Source organism: Triturus cristatus, chromosome 1_2, assembly GCF_964204655.1.
Source record: "Triturus cristatus chromosome 1_2, aTriCri1.1, whole genome shotgun sequence".
NCBI lineage: Eukaryota > Metazoa > Chordata > Amphibia > Caudata > Salamandridae > Triturus > Triturus cristatus.
The window spans coordinates 522,337,436-522,361,214 of record NC_140580.1 but is presented as its reverse complement, the minus strand read 5'-3'; the positions used below and the strand labels follow the sequence as shown (position 1 = coordinate 522,361,214).

Genomic DNA, 23,779 nt, shown 5'->3' with positions numbered 1-23,779 from the left:
TGGAGGAGCAGTTCTATGAGTGGACACATATATCTGTTAGAGGTGCTTAATTTCCCCATAAAATAAATATTTATCAGTATAACTTTTTTTTACATTAAGTGAAGCTCAAACATGACCACATATGCCCATGGTAAGTAAATGCTTGTAAAATGCAGCTTAAAATAAATAAAATATTTACTTGCAAAATATCCTAGCTGAGGTAAGGTTTTTATACCAGATTGTGCGTCAATTAACTATGACATTGTATATTTAGAATTGGTACATAAAAACCTGGAGAATGAATAAATAAGTGCTGTTTCCTCATTTGTTCTATCTCTGGTCCCACTACAGAGCCTTGCAGTATTACTTTTCCTGAATTCGGTGGCCGGGTTGGCCATTACAGTTGCAGAGGACTTTGGAGAATACCAAGACCCAACTCCGGGGAAGCTGAACCCAATCGTCCTTTACACAAATCCTTCACTCTACATAGTAACATGGGTAAGGACTTGTGGACATGCAATAGAGTTAGTACAACCAGAACCTAGGCTATACAATAACATGAGTAGTATATTACAGATGTGGTTCCAAATACAGCCAGCTATCAGAGAACACTGTTTTACAACACACTATTTTATGTTGGGTTTCAAAAGCTTTAATGATGACCAGTTTTGATTAGTCGGAGGCCAGCCAGTCAGAATTGCTGAAACAATCAGCTTTTGTTTAATCTAATCGGCCACCCCTCAACCAATGAAAATGCGTCTTTGTGTTTTTCATTTTTTGTTTATTCTTATTGACTGCTCTGCAGATAATCGGAATGACTGGAGGATCCCTCACCTTCCTGCACAATTTTGTGAAACAAAGAGGCGCAGACAGCCATAAAAGGGCCCTTTCCCACACAACAGATTTTTAGCACCTCAGAATCAAAAATCTATCCTGAGACCAATAAAAAAGCAAGACCTATTAAAACCATGAATGACGAGTTCACAAACTAAATATTAAAGTAATCCATGCAGCCAAACTGGTCACTAGCGTGGAAGAAATGGGAAAATGAGAATAAAATTGAAAAGGATGTTAAAATCAGAAACTTGGTGAACGAGCGTCAAAGGCACATGCATGGCATGCTCGGTAGCTATGACTCTCGGAGTGCAGTCAAGGGACATCTGTGTGTGCTGGTGACAGGGTGAGAGTAAGATAACCAAAAGAATAAGAGAATATGAGCGAGTACAGTGAACCTATATGTGTGATGAAAACTTAAGGCATGGCTGTCTTACTAAACTATGGACAATGGTGGAATGGGTCGAACATTGTCCGTGTTAAAACCCAGGAGCCTCTGATCAACAGTGACTCTGTTCAAGATAGTGCACCAGTACTAGTTGACAAAGTTAATAGAAGAGAGCAAGGTAATATGTATAATGCATGTGTGAATGGTGAAGGTTCCATCAATGTTTCCTCATCGAAGAATGGAACCAACCTCACTGACAATGTTTTGGCCAGGAGAACCATTACTCCACCCATTCGAATTAAAGACTATCCATTGAACTGATTTGTTATGAAAGGGAGAAGATGCCATATGTTGTGATGTTGCACTAGTCAATGTCCTCTTTTTCTAGCCTTCCTTCCCCATTCCTGTCCTCCCTCTTGTGTATGTGCGCGTGGGAAGCTGCGCACTGGTTCTAGAATGTTGGGAACGGATGGGAGGAGCAGAGAGCCTTAACCGCCCTTCGGTGTTGCACCTTACAGATATAAAGACGTGAGCTCGATCTTGCCTCCTCATTATTACAGAGGCGGAGAGCCTATCCACATGCCACAGTTGTCGGGCCTAAAAATATGTAATGTGGAGGTACTTCAGCTGAACCACTCTCGTGTGGTTTGAAATTGTAATTCCCTGGGATGGCCATCCTTGCATCTCTCCAGTCAGCTTCATCAAGTGGGCCAAGTCAGCCCTCCCATTTCTCCTTCAGTGTTACAAATCTGTCCGGGGCATTGACCACTAATGAGCGGTAGATCCGCGCTAGCCCTCCTTTCTCAAGTGGAGTGATTTGTTTTTAGAACTAAATGCAGTTATCAGATGGAAAGTGGAAGGAGCACACTGTGCCTACCCTATATGTGAGACATATACCAAACCCCTCGTGCCAAAGGACACATTAATTTCTCTCTTTTATATCCGACAGTGGCCTCAAAGACATTTAGGGCCTGATCTAGATCTTGGCGGACGGGTTACTTCGTCACAACGGTGACGGGTATCCCGTGCGCCAAAATATAAATCCCATTGTATCCTATGGGATTTATTTTTCGGCGGACGGGATAGCCGTCGCCGTTATGACGGAGTAGCCCATCCGCCAAGATCTATATCAGTCCTTACATTTTGGCATTCACTGTTGGGATTGTTTCTATGGGAAGCAAAGCATTCGGGCACTATCTATGAATTCTCTTAAATCTCAGACAATACTATTAGATGATTCTCTGAGCTTCTCAGAGTTCGATGTCTACATTTATATAGTGAATAAATAAAGTTGGGGAAAGAGATACGAGGACAAACTAAAACCATAAATAAAAATTAAAAATATGTCACTACCGATGGACTTTCTGAAAACCAAAATCATCACGAGGCCATAAGGGTATTTTGTTGATTGTTTTTATAGTGTTAGTGCTACCAGGTGGTAGAACTTGTGGATAAGGGAGAGAAAAGGGGGCCTGAGTGTGTCTCAAAATGGAGCGAATCTTATTATTTGGCAAATGATTTGGTACCTCAGTCATGTTCCACCTTCGAGTGGAAAATATACAGACAAGGATGCCAAAAGGATGAGTTTTGTAAGTGTTGTTATTTTCCTTAAAACTGTTTGTGTCTGAGTGAGCAGTGACAAAATGGTCCCGGGCAGTTGGTCATAGGTGAATGGTCCTCTCTAAATGCAGGAAGGACAGAGTCACAGTCAACTAGATCAGATATAACTCAAATAAAATTCGAATTTTCAAAATTATTTTCCTACTACAAATATTTTAAACAAATTAACTAGGAAGCAGACAATTCATGAAGTATGTCTAGATAACGACTGTTGTTGGCATTCAAAATAGGACCACATTAACATATTAATTATTTGTGGTGGTTTGTAAAAGGTTGTATACAAATTCTTATAGCGTGCAGGGAGAGCAAACAAGCAGTGGAGCGACCCGTGTATCATTGCCCTAGTGAAAGGAAGAAAATGGGCAATTGGGATATTCATGGTTTGGTGGGCCCTGGAGCTTCTGGACCTTGGTGCTACTGCACCTGCTGCACCAATGGAAGCTACGCCCCTGCAAAGAAGGAGCAAGATGAAAATATTGATACTCTATGTGAAAATGTCAGTCAGTTCATCGAATAAGACTGATGTTAGGGGCTCTCATTCCTGAAGGAGGATGAAATGAAATGAAAAATTATATTTATATAGCGCATAGACTACCCGGAGGCCTCGCAGCGCTTTAATTGATCACTGTGGCGGGCCGGAGGGTGAGACTAGCACGTTTTTGCAAACAGGTGGGTTTTCAAAGCTGTCCTAAAAGCCAGCCGGTTATTATTTTCTCTGAGGGCTAAGGGGAGGGAGTTCCAAAGTCTCGCAGCAGTATGGGAGAAGGAACGGCCGCCCCAACGTGCTTTGTTGATTTTAGAAGTGGTAACTAGATGCAATGATCCCGAGTGAAGGGCTCTGGATGGAGCGTAGGGCACAACTAAGGGGGACAGGATGGCAGGGCCTGTTCGATGGAAAGATTTGTGCACAATGCACATAGCCTTAAACTGTGCTCTAGCAGCCATCGGGAGCCAGTGCAATTCTTTTAGAGCTTTCTTGGCTGACTGCCAGCGGGGGATGTTGAATAATAATCGGGCAGCGCAGTTTTGCGTGATTTGGAGCCTGTTGGTCACTGAAGCCGGGGCACCCAGATATAGCGCGTTTCCATAGTCCAGGCGGGAGAGTATCAGGGCCTGAACCATGATTCTCCTCGCCTGGAAAGGAAGCAGAGGGAGTACTTTGCGGAGCATTTTCATTAGGCCGACACACATGGAGGCAGTTTTGGTAGCCTGGACCGAGAAGTCCAGCGCTTTATCGAGCCAGATTCCCAGACTCTTTATCTGCGGTTTGGGAGGGGGGGGAGCACCAAGGCAGGTGGGCCAAATCGATGTCAAAATGGTCGGAGGAGGGTTACCCAATAGCATAATCTCTGTCTTCTCCCCGTTAAGTTTGAGACAGGACGATTGCATCCACTTAGCAACGGCCTCTAGACAGAGGCCCAGGGTGTTGGACGGCTCCTCAGTGTGGTCCAAAGAGACCACCAACTGGGTGTCGTCCGCGTAGGTGACAATACGCACGCCAAAGGGCTGGACTATCTCCGCTAGAGGTCGCATATAGACATTAAAAAGTGTGGGGCTCAGGGAGGAGCCCTGAGGAACCCCACATCTAAGTGGTTGCTTAGGGGAGACTGCTTTGCCCTCAAACACCTGGAAGAAGCGCTCGTCCAGGAAGGAGGTCAGCCACTCCAGGGCCGCGCCCGACACGCCCATGCCTTTCAGACGGTGTAGCAGTGTGGCATGGTTGACAGTGTCGAACGCGGCACTGAGGTCGAGTAGTATGATGGCTGCTTTTCCTCCCCGGTCCAGCACCAATCTAGTTTCTTCCGTCACTGCTAGGAGAGCAGTTTCAGTTCCATGCTGCGGGCGGGAACCCGTCTGAGAGGCGCATAGCAGACTATTTGATTCTAAGTAGTCCACTAAGATATTATTGATGTGCCTTTCAAGCAGTTTGCTCATCCAGGGAAGTAGGGAAATGGGGCGGAAATTGGCCAAGTTGTTCTGGTCCAAGGTGGGTTTTTTCAAAAGGGCCCTAACCATCGCACATTTCCATGGTGCTGGGACGGAGTTAGAGGAGATGGAAGCATTAAGGACATCCAGAATGACAGGGCGGATGATGTCCATCACCTTATTGAGAGTTTGCGGGGGTGCTGGGTCATTGGGGGATCCCGAGATGACTTTAAGAAGCATTCTGTCTAAAGTGTCGGAATCTAGGAGGGGGAATTCATCCAGTGAGCTGGGGGCTAAGAAGTCAGAATCTGTGGTGGTGGTGTGGTCCATGTCACCACTGCCAGTAGAAAATGAAGAATAGATGGCCTGGATCTTCTGGGAGAAGAAAGTGGCTAAATTATTGCAACGGGTTTGCGCGCCGTCAGTTGACAGACGCTCGGGGGGAGGGGGAGAAATTAAAGATTTGGCTATTTTAAAAATTTATTTGGGGGAGTTTGCAGCTAGATTGATTTTGGCTTCATAAAAATGGGCTTGCGCAGATTTTATTTGATTTTTATAGAGCTTTATTGCGGCTCTATACTCAACTTGCTTTGATTGTGAGTAATCTTGTCTCCAGGCTCTCTCTAGTTTGCGGCAAGATTGCTTCATAGTCCTGAGAGTCGGGGAGTACCAGGGGGCCACTTTGGCTCTGTTTATTAAGTGCAAAGATTCCTCTGGTAGGACTAGGTCAAGGGAACTGGAGATCCAGTTATCAAAATTGACAATGGCTGTATTGGGATTGGTCACATTTGGGGGTAGGTGTTCTATAAGAGCCAGTTTCCACTTAGAAAGTGGGAGGGAGGCCCATTTTCTTCCCCGCTGCTTATTGTGATTTTGTGAGATGGGGGGGGAGCAAGTGGACCATGTAAAAGGTACTAAAAAATGATCGGTCCAGGATAGTGGTACTGGAGCCTCGACGGTTACGCTATCTAGATTGCTGTAGATGTGATCTAGGAGATGTCCCTTGACGTGCGTTGATTGAAAGCCTTTCTGAGCCAGATCAATGGACTGAAAGTTTGTTCGAAGACTATTGGCTGTTGAATCAAGTGGCTCATCTAGGTGTAAATTAAGATCGCCCAGCAGGGTGAAATTTGCCGAGGTGAGCACTAGGTTGGCAGCTAAATCCGTCATGTTAGTGATAAAGTTGTTGAGGGTGCCAGGTGGTCGATAGACTAGGATACCGGAGAAAGTAGTGGATGGGGAGAACTCAAGAGTGAAATGTAGGTTCTCACAGGCTGGCATGGGGGAGGGAGTGATGCGGCATCTAAAGATGTCCCTATAGATAATAGCCAGCCCTCCACCTCTGCCAGTCTTGCGATCCAAATGTTTAATAGTATAGCCTTGGGGGGTGGCCCATGCTATTGCAGGATCAGTTTCTAGCTGAAGCCATGTCTCTGTTAGAAAGAGGGCGTCTGGATTGAGCTCCTCTATCAGCATGGCCAGTTCAGTATGGTGTTTGGGCAGGGAACGGCAGTTAAGAAGGAACATCCTCCATTTCTGCTTGGAGGGGTTTTTCACAACATTTGGAGTAGTTATGCCCCAATCACAAGTTTTGCAGTGGGCCTTCGGGTGTAAGGGAAGGACTGAATACAAACATAGTGGGTTGACCGAAGGACGCAATGCCTATAGTGAGGAAGTGCTGTATGTGAGGAGATTTCCTACCATGATGACAGCTGGGTCCGGAGACTGGAAGCGTCTGGACGCGGACTGGCGCAGACTGGCTTCTCTTTGGCGCCTCTTCGGCGCGTCTAAGGCGCTACCGCTGCGCGTGCCGCTGCGCGGGGCGAAGGAAGTTCATGAAGTTAATGAAGTACTGAAAGCCTTAAAAGCACTGAATGCCGAGTCATATTTAGTCTTAACTCAGTAATATTTTTATGGCATGTGTAGAAAGACTTTCATTGCATGCAACATGCTCAACACGCAAGTTCCATTGCTCAATTACATTTTTCCAAATAATGTCTGGCAATTGTGAGGCTATGAGGCAAGTCTCCTTACCTGGGAACAGGTACTAGCAAGGGTACATTTTGGAGAGTTTTTGAAAGAAGATGAATGATCTTGGACACTGGCACTGGTCACCGGACAGTTCACTCCCTGTGGCTGCCCTGTGGTGAACTGTAGTCATGACTCACTTTGGTTACACTATGGCGAGCACAAAATTTTAGCCACCTGTTTTTCAAGCTGGGCCGAATGCTTTTATTGAAGGTGTAGAGGGGTGGTTTGCAAGAATATCATTGTGAGAATATTGTCTGATATACATATAGTTTAATAATTATCCATAACAAAATTTCGTGCCCTGGATTCAATCGAAAATCTAGTCTAGGGTAGTGGAAGAAAGAGACATGAGGTGAAATCAAGCCTGGTATTCGGAAACCCTTGCATGTGGCAGTACCAGCATCAAAAGAAACTAGGCCGAGGAATTTATTTGTTTACAAATTAGGTATTGTTTCTGAATCATCCCAAACGTCCTGTAGTGCTTCGTTGCAGCATTAGGGGCTTTACCCTTTTACGACAAACCCGTAGAATGCTATTCGCCAGTCCTTTTCATTGAAAGTGCACCTTTCTATTGAAGGCCCTGCCTCTCCTGAATCTCTTCTGTCTCCACCACCACCACCATGAGATGCTGCTGCCACAACCAGTGAGGACTGGGAACTGCCCAGCCGTTATCTCCTCTCCTACTAACAAATAACATGAATTGCCATAAGTCAAATTGCATCGTATATGGATGAACTTTGTGGATTGTATCCTAAGTGTGTGCCAGCATGGGTGTACAGAGTGATGTCATGCCCAATCAAATTTAACTTTTAATGATTCATCTTTCGAAGATACAACTTTCAAACATGAACAATAAGATGCCTTACGCATCACAAGCCAGGAGTGTGGACGTCTAATCTAATGTGGATGTTATAATCAAGACACACTTTATCAGGTCATCCTCGACCCAAAATGAAACAATGCAGTATGTTACCTGAGTGTGTCCTTGACCGTGCTGTGTCTATTTTGTCACAGATGAAGGATTCAACCATGTCGAAAAAGACTAGTGCTGGGAACCTCCTACAGCCTCCTTACCTAACTTCCTTTCAAAGTTGTACCATTTTTGTAAAATTACTTCAAATAGATAACTTATGTTATGCAGAGGTACCCTATTACTCCTTATGCATTTGGAGGAGAGGGCTTCCAAAGCAAAGGCTGGCTCTTCATATCATTGTGGTCGATATGCAGCAGCACCCTCGTGAATCCAAACCGAACACCAAAAAGGGCGCGAAAAAAACGAATCAAATTATAAGATTTGTTTTTGTGGTGGTGTGCCACAATTGTCCTCAACATGACATATTCTGAAAGGGGTTTTGTTTTTATCCCAATCAAATTAAATGATTTACCCTAAACTGCCTTTCACTTCCTCTGCTGTCAGTATCTATATTTGATGGGATTACCGTGCAAATCCATGGCACTGTCAATTTGGCTCATTAATAATTAATTTTTTGTAACTCGCTGCTTTTTAGTAATTGGCCTCTATTCGTAGCAATATGGAATTATGTGTTGTTATCTTTACAGATTCTCGTTATGGTCATACAAGAAACCAAGCGGCATTGCATCAGGAAAGACTCCGGTACTCTCTTTGTCTTTTGGACCCTACAGATTGTCTGTGGAGTATTCCCTTTCCAGTCTCTGATCCGGATGGCCCTCAAGGTCAGAATGACAAAACGTTTATAAATGTGTCTGTCTATCTGTCTGTCTCAGTAGTCACTTAAAGTATGTTTAGCTGTTGTTCTTGGACAGCTGCAGTGAAAATCTGTAATACAAGGTATTCACCTGTACTAGTCTAATACAGATGCTCAAACAATTAATAACCCAAAAATATTTCACTAGTGAAAATGTCTGTATATATAATAGATTGTAGGGCACAATTATTGCCTTTTTGTCCATAGTGCATCATATGTCGAATAGTCTCCTGAGAGAGACATGCCCTTAGGCATTTAACGTTTAGTCAAAATTAGTAAAACGAGTTCATAGGTTAAATATGTGTCTTGAAGTTAATATTTGAGTACATTTTCAGCATCGGAATCTCTACAGATCAGTCCTAAAGTGAAATGGCAGCAACACTGCCTGTGTCAAATTTCACTCAATATGTAAGAAAATTCAAAAGTCATAGCATCAATGCAACCTCAACCCAGACCCGCACTAGGTACATCAGACCATGCATCGTAAAACAAACGAATAACAGAATACAAAAGGCATACACAAATCATGCAAATTAATATACCAGGCAAGTAGTGACAAACCTAATCATAAGCAAGGATAACGATTACAAAATACAAACATGAACAACAACGGAAACAAAGCTTAAAAAGAATTTTTTTTAAAAACACATTACACAAAACTAAGAGAACAGAAAACCTGTTGTAAATATACACACAATCACACACAAGATTCTGGCGTTCTTCAAAACATCAATAATACAGCTTTAAAACTTGTCTTAACCACTTATAGTACCAGAATACTGAACATAGAATGAACGTCCTCCCCATCAAATGGATGAGTTATGGTTGCATCAGCACAATAGGGTTTGCAATTCCGGTATTTTGAATTTGAGTTTAATTAAAATTGTTTTTAATATCGACTGTAAAAATATAATCTTTCAATGATACATATACATTTTTGCTTGCAATATAAACATATTTTGGGCCCTATTTACAAAGGTAACTTTACACATGATTACATTTAACAGTGTAAATTTACTCTTACACTTTGTACTAAATGGACTGTTTTTGGCTGTTCACCTTTTCCGACTGTAAATTTACTATTCAGGGACTCATTACGATGTCGGGCGGAAAGCCTCCTCCCGACAGTCAGTTTCCTCGACAGTTTCGGAGCCTTTTACGATTGGAATGTAAACCGCGCGGTCATTCCAAATCGGTTTTGAGCGACTCGCAGAGGATTCCTGTCGGTGAAAACCACATCGTACACCTCTATGGACGGCATTTCCTCCCTCTGGATTGTGTTATCGATTTTTAGCAGCCTTTTCGTGTTGGCCTGTCTGACACAAAAAGGCTGTCAGTAACTTTGGGGGCCCCTAGCAATTGATGGCCGAGGAGGTACCTAAGGGACCCCCCCTGTAAAACCCTGCATTGTGTGGCAGGCACTGTGGGGTGCCTGCGACAGGGTGCAGGTTTTCCCCAAACACCTAATTTCCTAATAGGAGCCTGTGTTATGGCCCGTTGTTAGGCGGGACACAAGCTCCTATAGGGAACAATGGGAATCCGACCGAACAGTGTTCGGTCGCATCGTAATCTGGTGGTCGGAACCGCTGACTGCAAGTGGGTCGGTTCCGAGTCGGTGTCGGGTGGAGGCTTTCCGCATCGTAATGAGCCCCTAAGTGTAGACTCACATGTCCCCACCCGCAAGGGGATAAAACCAAACTCACGAGTACAATGTTCCTACAGGCAAAAAAAGACCTGTGGTCCTATTCACAAAGGTACCTTTACAATTGAGCAAATCTACAGATTTAAAGGTACTAAAAAAAAGTGCATTTCCCATAGAGATTTTCAGCATGACTACAGCCCGAACAACTGAATCGAATTATAGCAAATTTGGCAGAAAGGTAGCTCTTGGCCCAAAAAGTTCCCTTTTTAGGTCTCGGCTCGAAGGCTGCGCTTGCGCAGTCTCGGTCCGAGATTTAATGTTTTGGAGAAGAGGGGCTTGAACCCGCCCCTCTTCTCCCCTCTTCTCCATTGGCTGGCCTCTTGAATGCTGGCCAGCCATTGGAGAAGAGGTTTGTCTCTCCGAACAGGCCCCGTCCTTTTCGGATTCGGGGGCATGTTTTTTGCTACTTTTCTCATTATCTCCTCCAGCCAATGGCAAGAGGAGAGAAAAGAAAAACACGCCCCCGAAACCGCCGCTGCCTTTCTCCGAGGCATTTCTGCTTCGCCTCGGAGAAAGGCAGTGGTGTGCTTGTTCGAGTGTGTTCTAAAAGCACAGCACAAGTTTTTGGGGGTAATTTTAAACCAGCACATCCGCAGAATCACCAAATCCCAGCGGCTTTTGCCATATGCCATCTCTTTAAGTACTGTGTAATGGGCGCTTACTGGCCTCTTTCGCTGTAATAGACACGTCACTGGTATCCGTGCTTTCCATGTGTGTGTTAACAGCTCACTCGCTGCTTGCTCCTCTACCTTCGCTCTCCTTTCCCTCTGATAAAATCTTGACCATGTTCTGGTTTTCGAAAAGCGGCTGCACGATGTTGCTCATGTGGATTGCTTTGTAGGTGCTATCAGTGTGTAAATGTAAATGTAAGTGTACACTCCCCCCACCCTCCTCAACTCCAGGACTCGATGGACTGAAATGTGCTATTTATAAGCAGATAAAACAGCTGCCCCGTTGCTTAACTCTCGGATAGGTGAGCGGTGAGCGGTTGTTTCTAGAGTCCATCCTTCCTTGGGTAGGATTGGGACAGAGAGCCAAGGCTGGGCGCATCACTGCCCACTTACAGCTGGATGGCTGCGAGTGCTCGTGCACAGCAGGTCTCCCCCACCCCCCCCCTTGTAAGGATGAGTGTGGGGGGGTCTCTTTGCAGGGGCTGTTGTTATACACAGCGCCTAAAGAATGTAGCACCTTGATATTTTAGCATAGAAATCTAGCGCTGTGTTCACGTGAGAGACCCTCGCACCATTGATCGTGCCCTCCTCATGGTCCAAGTCTCGTAAAAGACGTGTTCGCAGCTGGAAGCTAATGTTAAAACTGTGACAAGGGCCCCCATTCCACGGGTGGGGCCGCTAGGGCCAGTATTGTGTGCGGGGGGGGGGCGGCAGGAAGGCCTCGGACAGCTGCGGGTACCAGCTGTTTCTTCCCACCCGTGTTTAAATAAAGAACGTCCCTAAACCTGCAGCACCTTAAAAACAATGCAATCTGATCCCCCGAAAAGCGCTGTAGGCCTCAATGTGTTATAGAAAGCGCTATATTTACAACCATACAGAACTGACACCCTTTGATGAAGGAAACCAGCTGAGGAGAAGCTCTGGTGATTCCAGGTATAGGTGAGCCTTGTCGGCCTCACCTGAAACTCCCAGCATGCCCTGCGGTGACTCAGAGCCCAGTCCCACCCGGTTTCTGCTTGCAGGGCGTCTCTGCCAGATCGCTGGCAAGAGGCCACACGGTGTGTGACACTTGCACCCAGCAGCGGGCCTTCGGCTAAGTTACCTGTGCATTCTGGGACTTGTAGACCCATGGGTTAGTAGCAAAAGAAACTACAAATCCCAGAAAGCAAAGTGCGTTTGCTCGTTAATTGTCGGTGGCATACGAAGCTGGGTCGTGGTCAGTCACGCCTCCTCCTTTCTCAAGCTCTACTGATATTTCAGAGTCAATAGGTTGTCGCGAAAGACCCACGATATATAACGATAGCTCCATTGATTTATGAATCTGCTTCAAAATATTTGCAAACGGAAGAGGTTCAAATCACGATGAATGAATGAAGATAAGGCTGGTGGCGAGCCGTCTCTGCGTTTCCTCCTTCCAGATTCCGTGTACTGCACCACGTGTTTGGGGAACGTTGAAACACACCCCTCACATCACCTTGAAGCCTCCAGGCACTATACCAAACACCTTTTAAACAAGCATTTACAATGCAATGGTCTCGGCATTGGTAAAGTTAGAGCTATTGGCATTGCTCATGACATTATTTTTGTTTATGTTTTTGTTTTTAAAACATTTAAAGAAACGGCATTGTTATTTACAATGTCAATAGTTTAATCACTCTCAAATGCGAGACCTATTGCATTTGCACCCACACACAGAGCCACCTACACACACACTGATTAAGCTATTGACATTGTAAATAACAATGCCATTTCTTTACATGTTTTAAAAACAAAAACATAAACAAAAAAAATGTCATGAGCAATGCCAATAGATCTAACTTTAACAATGCCGAGACCGTTGCATTGTAAATGCTTGTTGTTATTTGGTGTAAATCCATTCAGTATTTTTAAAGCTATTCAAGAAAATCCAAATTTGTATCTCTTGGGTCGCGAAGTATTCGCAACTATTTCACAACTAATCACGAATATGCGTGCCAACAGGAATGCTGTCATTGGCTGGCCACAACCTGTGTAGAAAGTTGTGGCCATAATTAGAAAAGACTGCCAACAGCAACCTGTCTATTCAATTTAACAACTCACTTAATCCAGTACATTTGGGGCATAGAAAGTGCGATACGATCCACTGTAGCTTCTGATTACTTTATTATTTGTTTATTGTCCTCATAAAATTATTCACATATTACATGGAAAATGCAATAGACTTTTCATAAATCTTATCAAAATTGTCCAAATAATGAAAGACACATACTTATCAGGTCAATATAGTTAGAAGTACTTGGGAGAAACGTGCTAGAACAATATGTGAAAGCTCATACCTACATCATATCAACATTTCAACCAACATTCATACTCGCACATCCTATAAATATTAATAAATGACATCACATTAGTAAAAATTCAAATCATGTTGGGTCTTCAGAATAGCGTTCATGTTGTATATTGTTCTTCATCATATGCCAATCAGATGCACATATTTGTATTTGTCAAATCTTATAAAGGATCTCCTGTCAACCTGCCATAAACATTTCTTGTGTTTAAATACAATGTTAACACTGTAACCATTTCTGTGTATATCCAATGAATTGCATGGCCTTTACATGAAAATCATGTGTAGAAAATTGTGCCCGCTATTTCAAGTAACGGGACTCGTTCCCCGGGGGTTGACAGTATACATTGAAAGAGCTATAAGGGGTCAGGGTAGAGGTACCCTGACCCCATGGATGGAATATACTGGTGTTTGTGGGTCCTCTTATGTGTACAACATGTTGAAAAATGTTTTTTTTCTACAGGCAATATTTGCTAATTCGTCGCGATGCTCAGTGCGCCCTCATGTAATGTCATGAATTCAAACACTAAGGCATTCATTCGCAGATGCACTCACACTCTCTTACACCCACTTACAGACCCACTCAGACTCATGCACCCACTCACAGACCCACTCAGACACTCATGCACCCACTCGCATTCCAACTCAGAGTCACACACCCACTCACAGACTCATGTACCCACTCACAGACCCATTCAGAAATGCATGCACCCACTCACTGACTCACTTAGAGACTCACACAACGACTCACACACCTACTCAGGGACTTTTGCACCCACTCACACACCCATTCAGACACTCATGCATCCACTCATAGTCCCACTGAGAGACTCACATATCTATTTAGAGACGTACGCACCCACTCACAGACCTCCTCAGACACTCATGTTCCCACTCACAGACCCACTCAGAGACTCATGTATCCAATTACAGACCCACTTAGAGTCTCAAGCACCCACTCACAGACCCAGTCAGACACTCATTCACCCACTCACAGACTAACTCAGACACTCATGCATCCACTTACAGACCCACTGAGAGATTCATGCACCAACTCACAGACCCATTCAGACACTCACACACCCACTCACAGACCAAGTCAGACACTCACGCACCCACTCACAGACCCAATCAGTCACTCATGCACCCAGTCAAAGACCAACTCAGCCATGCGTCCACTCACACACCCCCTCAGAGCCTCACACACCTACTCAGACACTCATGTATCCACTCATAGACCCACTGAGAGACTCATACACCTACTCAGAGACTTACGCACACAATCACAGACCTACTCAGAGACTCGTGTATCCACTTACAGACCCACTCAGACACTCATTCACCCACCCACAGACTAACTCAGACACTCATACATCCACTCACAGACCCACTCAGAGATTCATGAACCAATGCACAGACCCATTAAGACGCACACACTCACAGACCAACTCATGCACCCACTCACAGACCCTATCAGACACTCATGCACCCAGTCAAAGACCCACTCAGAGTCATGCGTTCACTCACTCACCCACTCAGAGCTTCACACGTCCATTCACTGACCCACTTTGAGACTCATGCACCCACTTACAGTCACACTCAGAGACTCACACACCCTCTCACATAACCACTTGGACACCGACACACCCACTCACAGATCCACTCAGACATTCACACACCCACTTTTTGATTTATACAGCCTTTAACACACACTGTCAAAGGTTACAGGTTACAGTTAGGAAATAGAATTAGAAACAATGTAGACAGTCTCTGAAGTAACCAAAGGATACAGGGGCATTATAGTTAAGAAATAGAATAAGAAAAACATTTGAAATTCACTAAAAAAAACAAAGTTTCGAGGGATGTTAGTTAGGCTCAGATTTCTCCCGTAAAACAAATTGAAATTCAGCAGTTATAGTTACCTGAGCTAAGTATAATGTATGCCCCCGCAATGCACTGCTTATGACCTCCCATTTTACATCACTCTCATGGTCAGAGTCATAGCTGATGACCTTGCTGATGATATGTCAAATGACATCACTGATAACATCATCTACAGAACCATTCACACACTCACACAACTTATACCCAGACACATACCCATACAACCACTGACACAACCACTCACTCACACTCACAGATTCATACAACCACTCACACACCCAGTCACACGCCCATACAACCACTCACACACTCACTTACAGACCCATAGAACCACTCACACACCCACTTACACACCCATACAATGCCACACACCCAAAAAACACTCACGCACCCACTCACACACCCAGAAAACCACTCAGACACCTACTCACACACCTATACAACCACTGACACACCCATAGAACCACCCTCACACCCATACAACCACTCACACACACAGAAAACCACTCACACACCCAGAAAACCACTCACACACCCAGGAAACCACTCACAAACCCATTTACAGACCCATATACCCAACGATAGACACATACATCCACTCCCACTGGCAGAACCATACAGACACTCACATGCCCATACAGCCACTCAGACACCCACTCAGACAGCGATACAACCAGATAACATATGTAAGAAATACTATCACTCATTAGAAGTACAGAAAGAATAGTAATTTAACTTATGTAGTAGCTTAGTATATATCTTCAAGTCTCAGAAACGTTTACGAAAAACTCACACTCACTGAATGATGTCATGAGTGATGTCATTTGAGATGTCATCGATGATGTCACTGACCATGTCATGAGTGATGTAATATGTGAGGTCATAAGCAGTACATTGCGGAGCGTAAGTTATTGTTATCTCAGGTAACTATAACTGCTGAATTTCAATGGTTTTGTAAGAGTGAAATCTGAGCCTTGCTACAACATCCCTGTAATCTTTCTTTTTTTCAGTACATTTCTAAGATGTTTTAAATTCTATTTCCTAACTACAACGTCCTTGTAACCTTTGTTATTTCCAGTGAATATCTACTTTTTAATGTTATTTCCTAACTACAACATCCCTGTAACATTTGTTTTTTATAGTGAATATATATATGTATACATTATTTTTTAAAGTAAAAAAAAAATAGGAGGGTTTCGCTGTACCAGTGGTTGGCCATTTGTGGCGCTTGACTTACTGCAGGTCTGACATGCAGTACATTTAACACAGTTTTAGCTTTGATAGCTTTAGAAGTGCAGTTTATGAATAGCAGTGAGCTTACTCTTTTATGGGTGGGTGTCTGTACACCTCCATCGCCCTTCCTAAACCCCTCCTTACTGCTACCTAAATAAATTCATTTAGTAATAGGTATTCCCCCTTTTCCAGCCACTCTTAATGGTCCCGTTCACATTTACTGCTAAGTAGTAAACTTACATTTTTGAGCATCTTTTCATAGGAAAAATAAGAGCGGTAGAGGTGCAGATTTATTCTCCTCAGTCTGTGATTTGCATTTTGAAGTAAACTGGTATTACTACTTTAGTCCTACTTTACAGACTACAAAATTCAGTTTGGGAATCGGGCCCATAATCTCTAAAATGTGCATTGTGTATCATAAAGCTAACATAGACTTCAGATGATAATTTGCAAACCACCGAGCTTTTGGTCTTGTTTCATCATTATGCCACCAGGACCCCCTACATAACATTCTAGATTTAACTACATAGTCATGTGTTATGTATTTTCAATATAATGCTTGGCAGACACTAATCTATCTAATAAAAATCAATCAGTTATTCCCTTATCATTGGTGCATTCTGACGTCATACCATGTTGGTAATAAGAACTAAAAGTCACCACTCACTTGTAATAAGTTATTACAAGAGAGTAATGATGTTACAGTGCCAGCCTGCAGATCGCTTCTTGATGCTGGTGCGGCACTGACAGGATTTTCTAATCTCTCCCTGCTGACTAAGATGGAGTGGTGCAGTTAGGGCTGAGAGTCAAGGTCAAGCTGGGCTTGGAGCTGGCAGTGACAGGTCTGGCATGATCTTCACGCGTCTCCTGAGAACAGTGCAGGTAATGTTGAGAATGCAGCGCCTGTGACCATGTGGAAGTGGACCCGCACCTGGTTACCCACTTACTGCTTCCTGCCTGCTGCCTGTCACTGAGACAGAGACCCGTACCAGCACACTCACTGCCCTCTCCCACCTGCTGATAATGAAACCGCGCCGTAGGTGGGCTGAGAATGGGATCTATCTGCGGCACTTCAGCATGTCAACTGAATAACTGTACTTTATTCCATATATGTTTTACATTTGGCTAGTGTTACTCGACAAAGAGCAGTGCTTGTGAAATCCATTGTAGTTGCTAACAAGATCATACCTGGTTAGTATATCCTATCTGTCAGTCCATCACTCCATCCGTCCATCCACTCCACTCCAGAATAAGTCTTTGGGGTGGATGTTTCGTTCTTCATGTTTACGCTTACTATTGATGCCCAACTTTTCCCCACTAAAAATATTGAGTAATAGAAATACCTGGGAAAGCTATTCTGCAATCACCTACTGACATGTTGCTGAGTTCGTGAGTCTGCGCTTCGTGGAAGAACCTTGAGATATATCTCGTTTTCCAGGGGACCGGGGAAATATAATAAGCCTGACATAAAAATATTGACATTTCCGAGCTTTAACTCTACACTCTCGAAAGCATTTGGATCAGCCACAACAAAAATCACCATTGCAGCCAGAATCTTAGGAAGAACAATAAATCTACTCCTTGTAGAAATGCTCCAAGTCTGCTTTCTGCACTGTCGTTTTCTATGCAGAGAAAATCACCTAAAAGTAAACAAAGTGCACGGGGTTAGAGCTTCTGAGCGCTTGTCAGTAAACGGCAACTAAAGGCAATTACTTCTGTTCTGAAATGTGGAATTCTCTAGTTATCTATACACATGATTTGAGGCATAAAGCATGTTTTCTGTCCCTTTCATTTCAGGGTAATGTGGTCGATGTTCCCCGTGTCTGCCTTTTCTTCATTTCCTATGGCCTCCAAGTCATCATTTTGATTGTATCTGCTTTTTCGGATATCTCATTTGAAACGGAGGAAGCAGCAAAAAAGGTTGCAAATATAACTTTTTTCTTTATTGCATGTCGATATTGTCTTAAATCAGTGTTATGAAGCATAATCCGTCCACATGATCATCTGCCTCCATTTTGGCACTAGGCAGCTTCTGTTGATTAGCTGCATATAACCTAGCTCTTCCTAATGCCACAGCTTGTGTTTGTTCATGTCCCCAGGGTGTTTGTAAATGTAAAGGTAGGCTGCCATTTTCCTACGCACATGATAACAAGTACAGATCTTTTGGTTTTGGGAATGACAGTAGTATAAGTTCTTTCACTGCACCCATAATTAACTGAAAGTAAAATGACAGTTTTGGCTGCATTGTTTATAACCTAGGATCACACTGAAAGTGACGCTTTAGTGAGAGTGTTCTTCCTCTAATGTAATATGACAGGAAGGAATGTTATGACGGTAAATACTTTTATGACTGTATTCGTGATGTGCTGGTATTTCTCTGGTTATGAGCATTCTAGAACAGCGGTTGAGAAACAAATGACTAAGGGAAGTGCATCTGGAGACACTAAAGTTTTAGCCGTGTTTTATTGGACTTTGATAATTACTTACTTACTTTGCTCCTAAGGTTAGTATTAGAATTACTAGATACAGATTGTTTCAGAGAAAACAAAATAAACAAGAGTCAATTGATGACTGACATCAATCAGTCATCAATCAATAGAAAGCACATAAAACTTGCTATAGATGGTAAATTTGAGTCATTACAGCAAAAGGTGATATGGGACCAGTTGGTTATACATGCTTGTAGTCCATCTATTCAGGAGAGGCTGCTGTTCAATGAAGACTCTGCCTTGAAAGACATTATAGCTATAGTGTGTCTGGATATGTGCCAGAGTGATTCTAGAAGTACTGACTGTGAGATGGTGAGTAGAATTAAAGGCAACAACTACGAATGGAATGGCAGAAATGGTAGTATTGGGAAGAAAAAATGTAAAGATACTACAAGATGTTACAGCTGCGAATCTTGTCCTGCAATAACATAAGAATGTAGCAATTGTAAAGTTTTCATGCATTATACAAGGGCAAGTCATAAAAGTGTGGGTGATGAAAAAGAAGAATTTAGTGAATATAAGTTTAGATGAAAAAGTCATGAGTTTGTATGAAAATATGTTTTTTTTCTGTTAGTGAGTATTCTAAAACAAATACTTTTTTAACAAAACGATATTTTGATTTTTGGGAAAGACAAAGCAGAATGTGATCATAGGCTGGGGAAAGTATTGAGTATTTTGCAACAGAAGAAACTCATTGTGGAGTATTCCAAATACAAGTTTGCAGAGAATAGTATGACTTATTTAGGACATGTTATTGGGAAGGATGGTGTTAAGCCTAAACCTTCCTTTATGAAAGCTATTGTTAATCTCCTATTCCTACTTGCAACAATGATTTGCAATCTTTTTTTGGATTTCCAGGAGATGTGTGCCAAGCATGTTCCTAAATTTACAGAAACGTCCTTTTACATTAGGCAAATAATGAGGAATGAGGTAAAGTCTGAATGGTCAAAATCATGTCAAGATTTTATTGAAACATCAAAAAAGCTATTGTGGGGGGGGAGGAGCCTAGCGCGCAACCAAGATGGCCGCGTAGGTGCGAGGCTCCCGAGGACCTCCGTGACCTCCTACATAAATCCTGAAAATATCCTGTCCTAGATGAGGGGACTGTGTTGGTGAGCCCGAGCTGAGGTGTCACCCGTTTTCCGTTTCCAAATTGGACCTCGGACACCGGCGGGAACACCGATTGAGGTTTGCGGCCTTCTCCACGCCGGCCCCCCGGATTGGAGTTGTGGGGCGATCCGGAGACAAAGTGATCAACAGCGGCGGGCAGGGCTGGGCGACTCGCGTACCCCGCACTTTCACTTTCGCTTTTGCACCCTCCTCGCTGCTCGGGCGAGGTTGGGTTGCGGGGTGGTGTGCGGTGGTGTGGCCTCGTTGGGGTGCCTGCTGGCCCGCCGGCTGTGATCCGTCCTGCGGACCTGTGGTGGCCCCCCCCCCGGAGCCCGTGAACTGGTTTGTCGACCTTTTCCGAGGTGATTGGCACGATTTGGGGACTGAAACCATGTCCACAAAGCAAGATGGCGACCGGGCAAAGGTGAAATCGACCCGCCGTGGCGCGGCCCATCAGTCCAACAGCATGGACCGCTACACCCTCCAGAAGGGATCTCCCGAGGTGCCGCATCGGTCCCCTGAGGGCCCGACTGATGCTCCTACGCTGCCCGCGGATCTGACCCTGCGAGATGTTATGGGCGCTATCGCCGAGATGAAGGCCTCGGTGGACCAGCGCTTTGACACACTGGCGCAAAAGATTGACTCGGTCCACGTGGATGTTGGCCTGGTGAGGGCCGATTTATCCAAGACCAATGACCGGGTCGATTCTTTGGCCCACACCACTTCGGGCCTTACGGCGGACGTGGCGGCCCTCCAAAAGGAGGTGCGCCGGCTCGGCCAGGCGAGCGCCCTGATGGATCGTCGACTGGAGGATTCCGAGGGTCGGGCCCGGAGGAACAATGTCCGCATTGTCGGGGTGCCGGAGGGACGTGAGGAGGCGGCGGCGGACCTGTTTGTGGAGGATCTGATCCTCACCCATCTCCAGCCCCGGGGGCTGAGTAAATTCTTTGCGGTGGAACGTGCCCACAGGGTTCCCGGAGGAAGACCTAAGGCCGGAGCCCCTCCGCGGCCTCTCATTGCCCGGATTTTCAACTTTCGGGACAGAGATGCTATCCTTCAGACTTCTAGGCAACAAGGACCGGTCAGACTTGACAATATGGATGTGAACTTCTATCCTGATTTCACCCCAGCGGTCCAGAAGCAGAGACTGAACTTTCTCGGAGTCAAACGTCGTCTACGGGACCTGAACCTCAAGTATGCGATGCTTTTTCCAGCTAAGTTGCGGGTGGAGGTGGATGGCCGCACGCACTTTTTTGATCGTCCCGAGGCAGCCGGGGACTGGTTGGACTCCTTGCCCGGGGATCGGGGCCGGGGGGGTGGGGGGGGCGCGGTTGGAGAGGAGGGCTCGCCGGATCAGGACTGAGGGACTAATAGTAGGCCTTGCTCTGGACAACATTGTCGTCATTTTTGACTGTTCGTTAAGTCTCCCTCCTGTGGAAGTGGTACGGGGTCTCTTGGGGGCTCTCCCTCCTCCTCTGGGGGACTAGTTAGTATAATCATTCATGGGGCGACAGGCACACTGCACTTTGGGGGGGCTATTTGGGCTCATGCAGGGGTGCAGGGAGGGGGGAGTTCTGTTGGGATGGGTGGGTTGGGGTGTTGTTTGTTTTTACCGCAAGGCAAACCCTTTATTGTATTTGTGTTTTCAAGGTGCTCTCGGGGGGACGAATGATGGCTTCTGTAAGTGATGGGGGGTAGGGACCTGACTTTATTGTCCTGGAACGTTAACGGACTGGGGGATAGGATTAAGCGAGGTGTGGTCCTGCAGTATTTGAAACGACTTTTGCCAGATGTGGTCTTTCTGCAGGAGACACACCTTATTGGTAATTCCTTTTGTGCCATGAATCGGCGTGGCTATCGTTTGGTGGCCCATTCGGGCTTCACGTCGGGCTCACGGGGGGTGGGCATCATGGTGAAGAACTCGCTCCCGTTGGAAATAGACGAGGTGCGCCATGATGAGAGGGGACGCTACACTGTCTTAGTGGGGAGAATGGAGGGTAAAGTAGTTGTCTTTGTATCAGTGTACGACCCACCGGGGTTACAGTCCACGACTTTTGCAGACCTAGGGCGCCTCCTCCTTGACCTTCCGGGGGAGCTTCTGGTGGTTGGGGGGGACTTCAATGCGGTGGTTTCTGGGACCGTGGATCGTCACCCCCCTAGGGACCTCCCCCGGGCGCAGGCGTGGCTGTCCGGCTTCTTAGATACACTGGGATTGGTGGACTGCTGGCGCTTAAAACATCCCACGCAGCTGCAGTACACTTTCCACTCGGGTGCCCATGGTAGCCTCTCACGGCTTGATTATGTCCTTGTCCCTGCGGCCTATGTTGGGAGGGTAGGAGAGGTGCGCCATTTGGCGCGGGGTATTTCAGATCACTCCCCGCTCCTGTTGCACGTTGATGTCTTCCCGAGGGGGGAGGGCAGAGTAGCTCCAATCAATGCCTGGTACCTGCGCGACCCCACCATTCGCGCTGATTTGATTAAATCCTTGCAGCGGTATTTCGATGAGAATGTGGGGTCCGTCCCCTCGGCTATCTCCCTGTGGAAAGCTTTCAAAACAGTCCTTAGAGGGGAGGCCCTCTCCTTTATTTCCCATGCCCGGAGGCGCGAGCAGGAGGAGGTGACCCGGGTGGAGGCCGAAATCGCTGAATTGGAGGGTGACATAGAGGGTGGGGTGACGGATGCTGCACTACATGTCCTACAACTTAAGCAGGCGGCCTACAGGGCCCTCGTCACGGAGGCGGCCAGGGGCCTCTATAGAGAGCAACAGGGGCGACTGTATGATGTGGGTGATAAGGCTGGTAAACTGCTTGCATGGTTAGATAAAAAGGAGAGAGCGAGTCGTGTGGTCCCGCTGATTGAGAGGATGGATGGTGTGCGTGTCACCGAGCCAGAAGACATCGTCTCTTGTTTCGCGGATTATTTTCACGAGGTGTATTCCCCGGTTTCTCCCTGCTCGGAGGATGATTCCCATGCCCTGCTTAGGGATATCGCGCTGCCTTCCCTTTCGGTGGAGGACAGGGTGTCGTTAGATGCCGCTCCTACCGCCGACGAAATTGCCCTCGCTATACGCTCGGTCGCATCCGGCAAGGCCACGGGCCCGAACGGCATTCCTATCGAGTTGTATAAGCTGCGACCGGATGTACTGGCACCCCACCTCCGTGCGATGTTCCTGGCGGCCCACTCGCTGGGCTCCCTCCCGCCGGACCAACGTCTGGCTACAATCGTGGTGATCCACAAGGAGGGGAGACCTCGAGACCGGGTTACATCCTACCGGCCTATCTCGCTCTTGAATGCGGAGCCCAAAATCCTCGCCAAGGTGCTAGCCAACCGGCTGGTCGGCGTGGTGGGCGACCTGGTCCACCAAGACCAGTCCGGCTTTATTCCCCATCGCAACACGGCCCTTAATCTGCGGCGCTTGCACGGGGTGCTCGCGCGTGTCCCGTTTGTGCGGGAGCCGGCCATATTGGCGTCCTTAGACGCCACCATGGCGTTTGACACGCTCGAGTGGCCATACATCTGGGCCATGCTGGCGAAGTTTGGATTTGGCCCGGGGTTCATCAGCTGGGTCAAATTGTTGTATTCGGGCCCATTGGCGCAGGTGATGGTGAATGGAAGAGTATCGGTCCCATTCGAGTTGGGACGGGGCACACGACAGGGCTGTCCCTTGTCGCCGCTCCTGTTCGCGCTGGCCTTGGAACCCCTGGCGGAGTGGCTGCGGTGGCACCCTTCCATCCGTGGTCTCCGTTGGACCCCCGAATATGAGGACCGCGTGTCCCTATACGCTGACGATATCCTTTTGTACCTAGCCTCCCCGCGTAAAACATTGATTGTCCTGGTTGATGTTCTGCGCTCATTCGGC

At 45.9% G+C, this 23,779-nt stretch overlaps 1 protein-coding gene across 2 annotated transcripts in view; it reads left to right on the top strand.

The window, feature by feature from the left end:
• The window catches only part of ABCC2 (ATP binding cassette subfamily C member 2), a 354,899-nt gene that overhangs the window by 109,586 nt on the left and 221,534 nt on the right, over window positions 1–23,779 (top strand). For both annotated transcript variants that reach the window (XM_085606294.1, XM_085606296.1), the window contains exons 3-5: window positions 331–477; window positions 8,339–8,473; window positions 18,119–18,241. In XM_085606294.1, coding sequence (XP_085462420.1) covers window positions 331–477; window positions 8,339–8,473; window positions 18,119–18,241 — 405 coding nt within the window. The remainder of the gene's footprint in view (window positions 1–330; window positions 478–8,338; window positions 8,474–18,118; window positions 18,242–23,779) is intronic.